The sequence below is a fragment of the Solea solea genome, chromosome 2 (assembly GCF_958295425.1).
Source record: "Solea solea chromosome 2, fSolSol10.1, whole genome shotgun sequence".
NCBI classification, from domain to species: Eukaryota; Metazoa; Chordata; class Actinopteri; order Pleuronectiformes; family Soleidae; genus Solea; species Solea solea.
The window spans coordinates 18,275,228-18,288,512 of record NC_081135.1 but is presented as its reverse complement, the minus strand read 5'-3'; the positions used below and the strand labels follow the sequence as shown (position 1 = coordinate 18,288,512).

Here is a 13,285-nt window from a genome sequence, read left to right as displayed (position 1 = left end):
TCCTTAGAAAATAAATGAGAGATTCAGCTCATTTTTCAACTTCATGAAACAACAGTTGACACTACATTTCTCCTTATCATCTGCATTAACAACACAGCAGTCCGAATTAACAAAACATGCACATGTAAACACAAATATATTACTCCATTAACAGTGGTTTAGATTCACTATATTTTTGAGTTTCCCACTGACTACGACTGCATGAGTCCTCTAAGGTCGTCAGGCCAGTTATGTGTGCTATATAAATGAAATTGCCATTTAGAACACACAATCTGCACAATTCAGGTTTTAAAAATTGGCCTTTTGAATATTTGGAAAAACATAACAGACATTTTTGCAATAATTTAAGAATTTATAGATAGATTGAACTGCATTGGTCATAGAAAATCAGTATTAATAATCTTTATTTTATCAAACTATAGAGTTTGCTATCAGTAGGTTAAATTGTAATGACCTGCCTAGTTGGCAATGTAGATTTGGTCAGAGACTTTTCTCCAGAACATTATACCCCCCCCCCCCCCCCCCCCCTCTCTCTCTCTCGCTCTCTCTTCGGCCTGGACTCTGCGATCGATTGTTTTGGGCCTTTGAACACGTGACTTTATTTTTCTCCCTATTTCCGCACATAAACGACAGAGGAGCTTAGTATGGCGTCTCGAGCAGAGCAACCCAGATCCCGTCACCGACCCGTGTACCGGAGCCGTTAACGACACCTAACCACGGAGCTACTTGACAATTTAACTGACTAAATAACAGGTTGGCAAAACTCTTGTGTTTTATTTATGCTAGAATAGTTTGGAGCTAGTTTGCTAATGCTAAATGCCAGGTTAACTCGAGTTAGCGCAGATTAAAGAGACGCGATCAAACAAATCAGTCTCGTATCAAATCATTTCGCTTCGCTGTGCTGTGTCAGCGTTGTTGGCAGTTTGCTGAATAAGGTTTTTGTAACAAAAGCCAAAAATAGCGAACAATCTGTTTTCACATCGCAGCGAGGTGCTCTACGTCTGCTGTGCTCGCTGATTAATGTCACTCATTATTACTCAGGTGTGTGTTATTAAGCAACTATCAACAATGTTCATAACACTGCCATCATAGTCCTCACAATTTGTTTCTATAAACATGAAATAAGTTATATTGGAGTTTATTTATTTATTTTTAATTGTCCCATGTAAAATTTTATATTCCATGAATGTGTTTTGACATAAACCTGTGAAGCGACCCGTTGGACGCTTCAATAAACGGACGCATACGCTCTCATTTATAGATTAAAGATAAGCATCTGCATTGGTTATATAAAAATCAGTATTAATAATTTTTTAATAAAGTATTAATAAACACTACAGTGTTTGCTATCAGTAGGTAGAATCCATAACTGTCATTTTGTTATGTGAAATGATGAAAATTACAACATTCTCCTTCCAATTATTGGCCAAGTAGAAACATTAAGTGGCATTAAACAGAAACACTCAAATGTAAGTATATTCATAATGCTACTGTAGACAAGTGTGTGTGTGTGATTCTGTCAAAGTGTCTTTCGCCAGTGTTTCTGCTGTTCAGAAGAGGACAAGGCCTGTAAAGTGCGCAATATTCCAAAATTGTCTCTTGAAAGCAACATTGTGGATATTTTCTGATTTCTTAGCTCTGTATTAAAAAGAAATAATTTAAACTGCATAATTTAGTTTTTTCGACAAACAAGAAGACATTTGAGAAGTCAATCATTTTGAAGTTTGGAAAACACTGATAATAAACTGATGATTAATGAACAAAGCAAATAGTTGAGAAACAGATGAATCAATTCTGAAAATATGCATTCATTGTAGACAACGTTTTGGATTCGGAGGTCAGTCTGGCCCGTTTCACAGCTTGGACACCATCTAAAGAATAGGTTGGTGTGTGTATAGTATGTGGTTCTCCTTGTTTCAGTGTATTGTAAAGGTGAAGAAAAATAATGTTTATGCTTTCATGTCCATTCCCAACTCCTGCAGCAGTGTTGCAGCTTTGTCCACTCAGACCTGTTTACAGTGATTTTGTGATTTACATTTGGTTTCTCTCCACAGACTGACACCAAGTGCATCATGGTGGATGTAACCAAATGGCCACTTTTCAGTGTGATTGGGCCTCAAGAGCTCTCCATGATACAGAAGGCATTAGTGTTTGGAACATCTGCTAATGAGGCTATTTACATAACCAAAGATGACGAGGTGAGTGGTCAAAGGAAAACAGAGGTATTGTTCTGGATTGAGAAGTGAACTAGTGCAGCAGTATTGATATGCTTTGGTTTGCATGTTTATTCAATGTCTAGTTTACATTATTGTCTATCGTAAATTGAGTAGACAATGTTGCTGAGAACTGTAGAGCCAGTGCTCCTGTCCTTGAATGTATCTTCTCGTATCAGGACTGTGCCTGCCAGTGTTGATGTTTGTGTGTCAGTTATGTGACCTGTTACCTATTCAGCTGACTCAGGCAGCCTCCGCTTAGTCCTACTTATCACTGATCCACATTACATGTTCTGTTTTTTTTTTCTCTCCCTCCTCTTGCCACTCAATCTCAGGTGTATGTGTTTGGGCTGAACTGCAGTAACTGCCTAGGCACAGGAGACAGCCAGAGCACCATCGTACCCAAGAAACTGGACTCCCTGAGTGGGAAGAAAGTGATCAGCCTGAGCTACGGCAGTGGACCCCACATCCTGCTGGCCACAGAGGGTAGCTGCAACAAACTTCTCTGTACACAGTTGGTCTAAAAAGTGCTGCAGAATGACTAATCTGGTTGTGTTTCAGATGGAGAGCTGTTTGCCTGGGGACATAATGGCTACAGCCAACTGGGAAACGGGACAACCAATCAAGGAGTAGCTCCATTTCCGGTGTCTGCCAATCTGCTCAATAAGAAGGTCACAGAGGTGGCCTGTGGGTCTCATCACTCAATGGCTCTGACTGAATCTGGAGAGGTAAGTGTCCAGAGTAGCAAAAAAATAGTTTTTTTGCGCTAGTAAATTTCACAAGCCACTATATGACACAAAAACAAGCTTCTACATAAGCATAGGCGTCAGCTACGCAGGGAACACGTCCACGGCACTATTTATGATCAACAGTTTTGTCCTCACGACTTCTAAATTTTTTTATAAATTTATCATTAACACTCGAACTACCGGAAATGATGTACCTCTTCGGTGTAGGTCTTCCTCTTGAAATAATACCCTTCTTTTCTCCAAACGATCGCCGTGAAAAGTGCACACGAAGGAGATCAGAAACATGATGGATCGGTGGTGTTAATGCAGTGGCCATAGCTTACTTCAAAACCCGCCAAAGGTTCAAACGTCGTTGATGACAACAGCAGGGGCTAGCGCCAGACACGTCGCTGGGGCTGCGGCTTCTGTCACTGTGCATCAAATTTTGATTGGCTGACGACACACGTCAGTCAAAGTTATAACCAAATAGGAAATGGCAGCTTCAACGAAAGGCCAGCAATACTACTAGAGCAGGTCCACGGAGCTATGATGCGTTTAATGACATATGGAAAATCCAGCTCAGCTTCACAAAAAATAACCATATTCTTTCTGGAAATATAATCATAACATACTGAAAAAGTAATTGAATTCAGACACGTTCAGACACACATTACTTTGATTTAAAAAAAAAAAAAAAATAATAATAATAAAAATAAAAATAATTTGATATTGTCAGGGCCAGCAGAGAAGGCCCTGCTGGCCCTGACAGCCCACCACTGCAGGGATGTTGATCGGTACATGTCCTGCGTCAAACTCACTGTCCAATACATTGTGCATTTTCCTCAACATACGTTTTATCACTGTGGCCTGTTGAACACTACACAACGTGGGCTAACTGGTGAGGAGTTGGAGCCTTTACAACAACAACACACATTAGTGTTGTAATATAATAATGTTCCTCTGCATATTGTGTGCACAACATTAAAAAAGGTTTCTGGGACTTTATGGTCAGCTTCCCCAAGACCCAAGATTTGGAGGATAATGTAGTAGACATTTTTATGACTGAATGAACACAACATTATTATTAAAGACCCCCCCCACCTCAAATTCAGCATAGACTACCTGGATTAAACAGGAGTTTAACAATACTACTTATCAATAAATAACGATTTTATTGGGGACCCATTTAATTTCCCAGGGACACATACAAATTGGCACCTATGGGTCCCGGGACTCACTACATTGAAAAGTCAATAGACAATTTTGGGAAATAAGGTTATTTGAACTTAAGGATCCAGTGCATAGGATTTGGCTCGGACATACTGTGTTTCATGTTCTGCTTCACATTTCCACATGTGTGCAGATGCCCACATTTCTGCTCATACCTTAATAAGAGTCCATGTTGATCTACTGTTCCGGGCATGCATAGTCATCCTACATTATATCTTAGTAGTAGTAACCGATTTCTCACCTGGAGTTTGCCCTTATTTTCGTTTCCTTTTATTTTTTGAATGCTGAATTACACAAGTGTGGGTACCAGCGGGCTTACTCATGTAACCTCAAGCAGGTTTCCATGGTTGCTATCTTCTTTGTTGTCTCTTTTGTCCAAAAAAAGAAACTGGAAATTGGAAAGTGGTTTCAGAGACCTCTTGTTTTTCTGCCAGGTGTATGCATGGGGCTACAACAACTGTGGTCAGGTGGGCTCAGGCTCCACAGCGAACCAGCCCACCCCTCGCAGAGTGTCCAGCTGCCTGCAGAACAAGGTGGCTGTCAGTATTGTCTGTGGTCAGACCTCATCACTGGCAGTCGTCGACAACGGAGAGGTGATTGAGTTACAATGGATCTCTGGAAGAAATTGCCCAGTAATATCTGACCAAAAACAAGTCCACTTAAGTTTTCTCTTATCTCTGCAGGTGTACGGTTGGGGCTATAATGGGAATGGACAACTTGGACTTGGAAATAACGGGAACCAGCTCACTCCCTGTCGACTCGCAGCTTTGCAGGGTTTATGTGTGCAACAGGTTTGAAATAACACACTTGCAAAAACTCTGAACACACATGGAATTTTAGATGAGGTCTCAATCTTATCAAGGACCAATACACAATCGCCTTTTTAAGCAACTGTGTCTTCAGGCAAACTAAGCCCTGGCACCCTTTTTTATTATCCCTGAAATGTTATATAAAGTACATTTTATAATATACAGTATACAACAACTCATGTGGTGCTACCCAATATGTAGAATCATATTTATCATCTGACATACTACTGTGTACTTCATTTATTTATGAAATGTAAACACTGAAAGAATCCTTGTGCATTGTATATCTTAATTCATTATCTTAAATGATAACAATAGTTTCAATTTAAGTTGTGGTCCAAATTTACTGTGTTGATGTACTGTATACTGTTAGTTTTTGTCCACATATCCCTGTGATTTTCCTTTTAAAATTTGTATAAAATAACCTACCTAGTTACCAACAGTAAAAACATACTTATTCAACATGACACAAAAGAAATACTCACATTTAATGAATGACTCAAATTAAAAATCTAATCCAACTATCCACTTTCACATTTTTGTATTTCTCACTATCTCTAACCCTTTTGCTGCAAGTACATTTCCCCAGTGTGGGATCAGTAAAATCTGTTATTAGTATTATATTTCCCTGGGCAGCTCATGGCCAAGTGGAAAACTTGTAACCAAATGTTTGTAGGTTTTGAGTCTGTACTAGGTCAAGGGTTTGGGTAACCGATCCCCATTTGCTTGTTAATTGGACAATCTAAATCATGGCTATTCAAATACTACAAACTCAGTTGGGCAGCATTTTCAAAGTGGATCAAACATTTTCCAAAGCCTGTAATCACCAGTAAGGCAGGTGATCACAAATGTATACCTGTCCTTCCCACACCTCAAAAGTGCATAAAAAAAAAAAAAGTGCACAGTATTAGCTATAACTATTTTTATATGTAAACCCAAAGTCACTGCAGTGACTTTGAATAAATGGGAGGGTTGCGTCAGGAGGACATCTTTGCCAAATCAAATATGTGTCACATCTGCTGTGGTGACCCCATAAGAGGGGGAGCAGCCAAAAGCAAAAAAATAATATATTTCCTTTTTAATGACCAATTAAATTATCTTTTTTTTAAAATAAGTGGTTTTCTTTTCTTATTGATAGATTGTCTCAGGTTATGCTCACTCCCTGGCCCTGACTGATGAGGGTTTGCTCTATGCATGGGGTTCCAACACATATGGACAACTGGGCACCGGCAACAAGAGCAACCAGCTGAGTCCAGTTCAAATCATGACTGAGAATGAGAGGTAAACCTCACCAATCTGTGACATCACACCATAAAAAAAAACTCTGCCCAAAAAACATTGTCGCACCAACATTGACTGATTTTTCTTTTCTCTGGCTTCTCTGACAGAGTTGTAGAGATCGCCGCCTGTCACTCCACACACACATCAGCTGCTAAGACCCAGAGTGGTCAGGTGTACATGTGGGGTCAGTGTCGGGGCCAGTCTGTTGTGCTGCCTCACCTCACGCACTTCACCTGCACTGACGATGTCTTTGCATGCTTCGCCACTCCCTCCGTTATGTGGCGCCTTCTTTCCATGGGTAAGACCAGGAGCACATGCAGTCAATAAAGAACTGAGGCTGGGTATCAGTGAAAAATATTTGTGATGATATTGATATCAATATATAAACTTTGATAACAAATCTTGAATGCTAATTTTATTGATGCAATTTTTAGAAAATGTATTGCATGCATACTTAGATGGCCTGGTTGTATTCCTGCAGTCAAACACAGCAAATTCTGTGCACTATCAAGTAGAGCTGCAACTAACGATTATTTTCATAATCGATTAATCTGTCAATTATGTTCTCGATTAATCGCTTGGTCCTTAAAATATCAGAAAACATGTTACATTAAAACATGTTGATCGGTGTTCGTCAAATCTGGAAATGATGATGTTCTCAAATGTCTTGTTTTGTCCCCAAACTACAATGATTAACTTTTAATGATTTCTTTGTTATCCAGAGCAAAGAAATTAAGAAAATATTCACATTTAAGAAGCTTAAACAATCATGAAAAAAGCTTCAAACCGATTAATCAATTATCAAAATATTTGTCGATGCATTTAGTAGAGACAGCCAATCAGGAGCACAGCCTTGGTCAAACAGTATGCTGCATGCTTATTAGTTATGGATATCAAATGACGACACATTTTCGAAACTAGGCGATACAAAGTTTGGTATAACAGAATAAATATTATAAATATATTGACATTGGATACCCAGCCATATTTTTGACATATTTAGTTCCAGTTTAAATCTTTCTACTGGGAGACATATATGTGACACATATGTGGGTGTGTTTTCCTGCTCCAGAGCATGACGACTTCTTGACTGTGGCTCAGTGTCTGAAAAAAGAGTTTGACAACCCAGAGACGGCTGACGTCAAGTTCTGCATCGATGGCAAATATATCTACGTTCACAAGGCAGTTCTCAAAATGAGGTCAGGAGTTTTAGCTCAAAGATTTTCAAGTCCATTAACTTGCGCTGCAAAATATGATGCATATATTGAACATTTTGCTGTCATTGCAATTTCAACATGAGCAATATACATGTTGGAAATGGATATGTACATATTATGAACTGCAACGAGAGACATTGCAGTTTGGATTTATGTTTTGAGATTTACATTTCTTTCTTTCCACAAGCCAGGTAGTAGAGTAGGGCTGAAGAATTAATCCAAATGTTATCAAACTTGCAATACAGCCTAATATTTGTTAAAGCCAAAATGTGTGTGAACATATCTTATTCTACAGACTGAGAACATCTTTGTTTCTCACAGTTCTGCACAAATACCACACAGTAATCGTTTTAAATGTGTTTTTTTTAATGAAAATGAGAAGAATGATGTAAAAATTACCATTCCCTCGGATTTCGCGAATCATACAGCAATTGCAATTCCTGTAAAAAAAATAATTGCAATTAGGTATTTATTCAGAATCGTTCAGCCCCGTTAGATATGATGTTTTTGATTAGAGTAGCAAAACGTATTTAAAGTAGCTAAAACCATGTTTTTGGATTGTTTTTTGGAATGGCCTACACTGGAAAAATTCACTTACACTTACAGTATACTTATAATTAAAATATTAAAAAAAAACTTGGAAGTAATCATAAGTTATATAGTCGGGCTGCAAGTAATAATTATTTATCTCTTATTTTCTCAATTAATCAATTCGTTTGGACAATAAAATGTTGATGTTCTCAAAAAACCTAGACAATATTTAAGAAGCTAAACAAATCTGATCTTCTTTTAATTGATTAAAAAACATCTCAAACTAATGTAAAAATATTATATTTATATTATATATTGTATTGTTAATATTGTAAGTGATTGCAATTTTATTCTCTATTCATGGCATGATTCAACAGTGTATGTTTGATGTGTCTTTTGCAGGTGCGAACACTTCAGATCTATGTTTCAATCGCACTGGAATGAAGACATGAAGGAGGTGATTGAAATCGACCAGTTCTCCTACCCGGTCTACCGCTCCTTCCTGGAGTTCCTCTACACTGACGACGTGGAGTTACCACCTGAAGATGCCATTGGTTAGAAACAAACACACATGTGATCTCAGACAATTCAGTGATTTGTAATGGCAGTGTAACTGTGTGTGTGTTCGTTCTCTCAGGGCTGCTGGATCTGGCCACATCATATTGTGAGAACCGCCTGAAACGCCTTTGTCAACACATAATCAAGAGAGGAATTACCATTGAAAATGCCTTCTCCCTGCTATCGGCTGCTGTGCGCTATGATGCCGAGGTTAGTTTTCACCATAAGTCATTTAAAGCTCTAGTGTGTAACTTTTTAAATATAAGCAGTTTGCACCACACTGATAAAGACTAAAGAGAACATTTTTATTTTTATAGTGTTGTATCATGGCACATTGGAGCTGTTGATCCACTGCTCTGCACTGAGTCTGGTGTCCTTTTTTTTCTGAAATTCTTTAGTCAGTTTTACCAAAGTGGCACAAACGGTACTGCAGTGATTCATTGAGTACTAAATTAACCATCAACTATTTTGATAATAAATTTATTGGTTTGAGTGTTGAAACAAGTTTTGTGATTTTTCAGCTTCTTCAATGTGAATATTTTCGTTTCTTTGCTCCATATAAAAAAAAACTCAACTCCAACTGAATGTTTTGGTTCCATCATCATATCTCGGTTTGGGAAACACTGATCGTTGTTTTTCAACGTTTTCTAACATTGAAATATTAAATATATTAATTTAATTGATTATTAAAGTAATCGTTAGTTGCAGCTCTAGACACACAGCTGCTGTACCTCTAAACTCCAGTTTCCAGCTGTACAAAGCTGTCTAATGGTGAGATAAAGTGTTCCTCAATGACAAATGGGTCCATGAGATTTTTTTTAGGTTCCCAAACTAACTTCCAGAATTTTCCACAATCTTTTTATTTGTATGCGATACAGATAAATGGCTGTAAATTAGGGCTGCAATGTTTAGTAAACACTGACACAAATTTATTTTACTAAATATGTCAAAGCTGAGCTTGCGTGTCATAAAACCACGTCAGCAATGCACAAACATTTCAAGAGCAAGCCTCACAGGAGGCAATGTTTTTTTTCTTGTTCATGATTCCTTGGTTAACAGAAAAATGGATTTTAGATTATTGATTATTATTTCTTATATCAGCACTTTGCCAGTCTTTGGATTTAAATGAGCATTTTGTTTAATATTTACATTTTGTAGTAGTGTCCTAAACAGTAGCAATGTTTATTAAAATAAATGTTTTTTAATCAAGTATTTTATTGTCTTTATTGTTAGTTATCACATTCCCAAAGCAACCTCAAGGTAAATTGAAAAGCTGGTAGCTCAAGAGAGCCATAGAGTCATTGTGTGATTTGTTATCCGATTAGCTGACTATTTGTTTTAATAATTGATTCAATAAAAGGTTGGGTAAACACTGAGATAAAGTATTTTTCCATTATGTGACCATAGTGTGATAAGCTACAGCCTAGGTGTTTTTTTTTATCTCATTTATCTCATTCATGTCTTTAATTTTGTTTTGACCAAAACAAGTAACACATGCTTTCTTCTCTGTCATTCAGGACCTGGAAGAGTTCTGCTTTAAGTTCTGTGTCAATCACCTGACTGAGGTGACCAAGACTGCTGCTTTCTGGCAGGTCGACGGCAACTTGCTCAAAGATTTTATATGTCGAGCCGGCCGCTGTGGAGCCTTCAAAAACTGAACTCTGAGGTAATTGAGAACAGGCTCTGAGACTGGATGTTTTCAGCCACCATCATGATGCTCTACGTACCTTCACTGACAAGATGGTTACACAGTGGAAATCTTTGGATAATCACCGTTACTGTCAAGACTGCTGTTCATCTCATTCCATTCTTGAACCAGATTTTCATTACATGAACTGTCTGCTGAAAAGTACTGACATAGAGCTGACAGGTCGCAGCATCACTGCTCAGGACAGTTTTGGTCATTGTTTGCCTCAGTGCACGACTGGCTTGACATTTATACTTCCTGTGTAAAGGAGGACACTACTTCTCAAACAAGTTGTTTCTTTTTAACTTGAGATTTTTGCCAGTCGCCTTTTATCATTTATTTTTTTTTTTTCTACTTTCTGTTTAACTGACCAACATACAGTAGTTCTTCAGTGTTTGCACTTCTATCTTTAATGTTTTTGTTATGCTTTACTGGAGGACCACATAATAGTTTGGATGTGGTTCCTGATACTTGGTTTTCAGATTGAGGTTTGTGGCTCTTTGCACTTGCACATGTCTGGACAGAGTATTTTGAAGATACTGACTGTTTGTTCGGGTCATTGTTATTATTTTTATTATTATCAATGTTATTGTTGCTCTTATCATTATTATTCCCAGTGGCTTCCAATGCTGCAGTGCTACTTTATTTTTCTAGATTGTATACTCAAAGATAGAAACTAAGATCAGTCTCAGATTAGGGCCCCTTCAAATAAAGTGAATTTCAGATTAAGGGCCCCTTCAGATTTACACCAAAGGCTCCTCCCTTTCCCATGTGCATCAGGGAACTACGTTTTTTTTTTTTCTACACTGTTCTACTCTCAGCCATTTCTTTCTTCTTTTTTGGTCGATACATTGGGTTTATGTGGCATATCCTGTCATGTGGGCTTGTCTTGGAGTCGATCGGAGGCGAGTATGCTTGAAATACACATTTCATTACCAAAAAACGTTATCTAGAAACATAATCAGAATCCTTTTGACCTCTGCATTTGTTTTGTCTGCTATCAAAATTAGATATGCCAGACCCACACTGCTCTACACATTATATTCTGTAAATACTTCTAGTCTTAAACTGGATTTGTCTTAAATTTTACATTGCATAGGTTGTAGAGTTATCTTTTGCAGCTATTTAGTTATTGTACAGAAATGTTGACTGGCGGTTCATCTTACCTGGCTGCCAGTTGTATCAGATATATGGAGCTATTTAAAATCAGTTTAAGGTGTGAGGTCTTTCAGGGAGTTAGGCTGAGGATACAGTATTAACATAAATTACATTGTATGGTCACATTTGCACTACTGCTGTGGTTGTTTTGAGGAGTATTTTTGCTAATTTCAATGCTGAATATTTCAAATATAAAATGCATAATGTTTTAAAGATTGATATTGAATATAAAAATGTGCCAGTTACATTTTGGGACCTCTGCAAGCAACTGAATTAAAAACAGATCTGCTTGTTTTTTCTGTGAACAGGTGTTTTTAAGTGATTAAAGAATATTAATATTACCCAAATCATTTCATGATTGCGTCAATCACAATCACAATTTTTATAATACAATGTATTAATTCTGGCTATGTATTTGACAGCAAACAGGTTATGCCAACAATAAATGTGAACTGAAGTATATTTAACCTTTTCCCATTATTAATATTTTAACACTTTTTTAATGTTGTTGGGAATTGGGAAACAATTCTTGTTCCAGAACAAGAAAACCAAAACAAATGATTTCACTGTGCTGGACTCGGCAGATTCAGATTCATGTGTTTGCTAATATTTAGCTCTAAACTTCTGCATTTTGTCTTTTTTTCGTGTCCTTAAATTACTTGATTGAACTTGGTAACTTGATATGAGTGTATCATCTTGACAAATAACGGGAATTCTAGCAGGAGTGAAGATGATCGAAGTATCCCTGCAGCTCTCTCCTCCACCCACTCCTTCTCACACACACCCAGATCCACTGGCAGAGGTGGCGCGACAGGTCGGCTCATCAACCCCAACTGGACTTTCACTCTTTACCCACTGCCACACTTCTCTTCACAGTCGTTTGAATTTCATTTAATCATTGTTTTCAACTTCCGTCTACCAGGCCCATTGGGACACTTCTTGGATGAACTAGATGTCCTCCTTTCAGTCCTTCATCCCAGAAAATGGCCCACCACTGTTCTTCTTGGTGACTTCAACATCCAGTCAGAGAAGTCATCCGATCTACTTCTTCTACTTTCCTCTCTTTCTCTCTCACTTGCTCCTTCTCCACCAACCACCTTGACCTCATTTTCACCAAGGTAACTCCACTTAATTTCTCTGATCATTTCTTCATATCCTACTCTTTCCCACTCTCCCAATCTGATGATCTCATCTCATCAGATACTGCATTTGTCCGTCGTAACATTCGCTCTCTCTCTCCCTCCTCTCTGTCCTCAACTGTTCTATCAGCACTTCCTTCAGCTGACTTCTTCAGCTGACTCCTTCTCCCTCATGCATCCCAACTCTGCCTTAGACACCTTCCTCTCTACTCAGTCCTCCTCTCTTGACTCTCTCTGTCCTCTTACTTCACGGCGGGTTTATAAGTCCTCCCCAGCCCCGTGGTTGTCTGAGTGCGTGCTGAGAGAGCCATGAAACGGGCAGCAGAAAGGAAATGGAGGAAATCACAACACCCTGACGACCTGCTTTCCTATCATTCTCTTCTCTCCACACTTGATGACCATCTCTCCCTCACTGCCAACATTGCTGCAACAGCTCGATCTTGCAGATACATGTTGTACAACATCAGAAGGATACGGCCTCTTCTAACCCAGAAGGCGGCACAGGTTCTGGTCCAGGCTCTTGTCATCTCACGCTTGGATTACTGCAGCTCCCTCCTGGCTGGTCTCCCTGTGTGTGCCATGCGACCTCTGCAGCTCATCCAGAATGCAGCAGCTCGACTGGTCTTCAACTTACACCGCTCCTGCGCTCCCTTCACTGGCTTCCTGTAGCTGCTCACATCCGCTTCAAGACTAGTGCATATGTTCCATGCTACAAACGGATCTGGTCCAGCCTA

At 38.6% G+C, this 13,285-nt stretch overlaps 1 protein-coding gene across 1 annotated transcript; it reads left to right on the top strand.

The window, feature by feature from the left end:
- Positions 1-605: 605 nt before the first annotated feature.
- Positions 606-11,753, top strand: rcbtb1 (regulator of chromosome condensation (RCC1) and BTB (POZ) domain containing protein 1). Its single transcript, XM_058623225.1, has 12 exons — positions 606-753; positions 2,055-2,198; positions 2,549-2,699; positions 2,775-2,941; positions 4,606-4,764; positions 4,855-4,962; positions 6,119-6,261; positions 6,369-6,559; positions 7,334-7,460; positions 8,412-8,563; positions 8,647-8,777; positions 10,085-11,753. Exons 2-12 carry the CDS (start codon positions 2,073-2,075, stop codon positions 10,223-10,225), a joined length of 1,596 nt encoding a protein of 531 aa, XP_058479208.1. The 5' UTR covers positions 606-753; positions 2,055-2,072; the 3' UTR covers positions 10,226-11,753.
- The last annotated feature ends 1,532 nt before the right edge of the window (positions 11,754-13,285 follow it).

What these genes read in the sequence shown, in the direction of transcription:
- rcbtb1 (XM_058623225.1), top strand. Translation starts at nt 2,073, where the DNA reads ATGGTGGATGTAACCAAATGGCCACTTTTCAGTGTGATTGGGCCTCAA. An exon ending in CATCCTGCTGGCCACAGAGG is followed by an intron (nt 2,700 to 2,774) that starts GTAGCTGCAACA and finishes GTTGTGTTTCAG; the next exon opens with ATGGAGAGCTGTTTGCCTGG. An exon ending in CTCTGACTGAATCTGGAGAG is followed by an intron (nt 2,942 to 4,605) that starts GTAAGTGTCCAG and finishes TTTTTCTGCCAG; the next exon opens with GTGTATGCATGGGGCTACAA.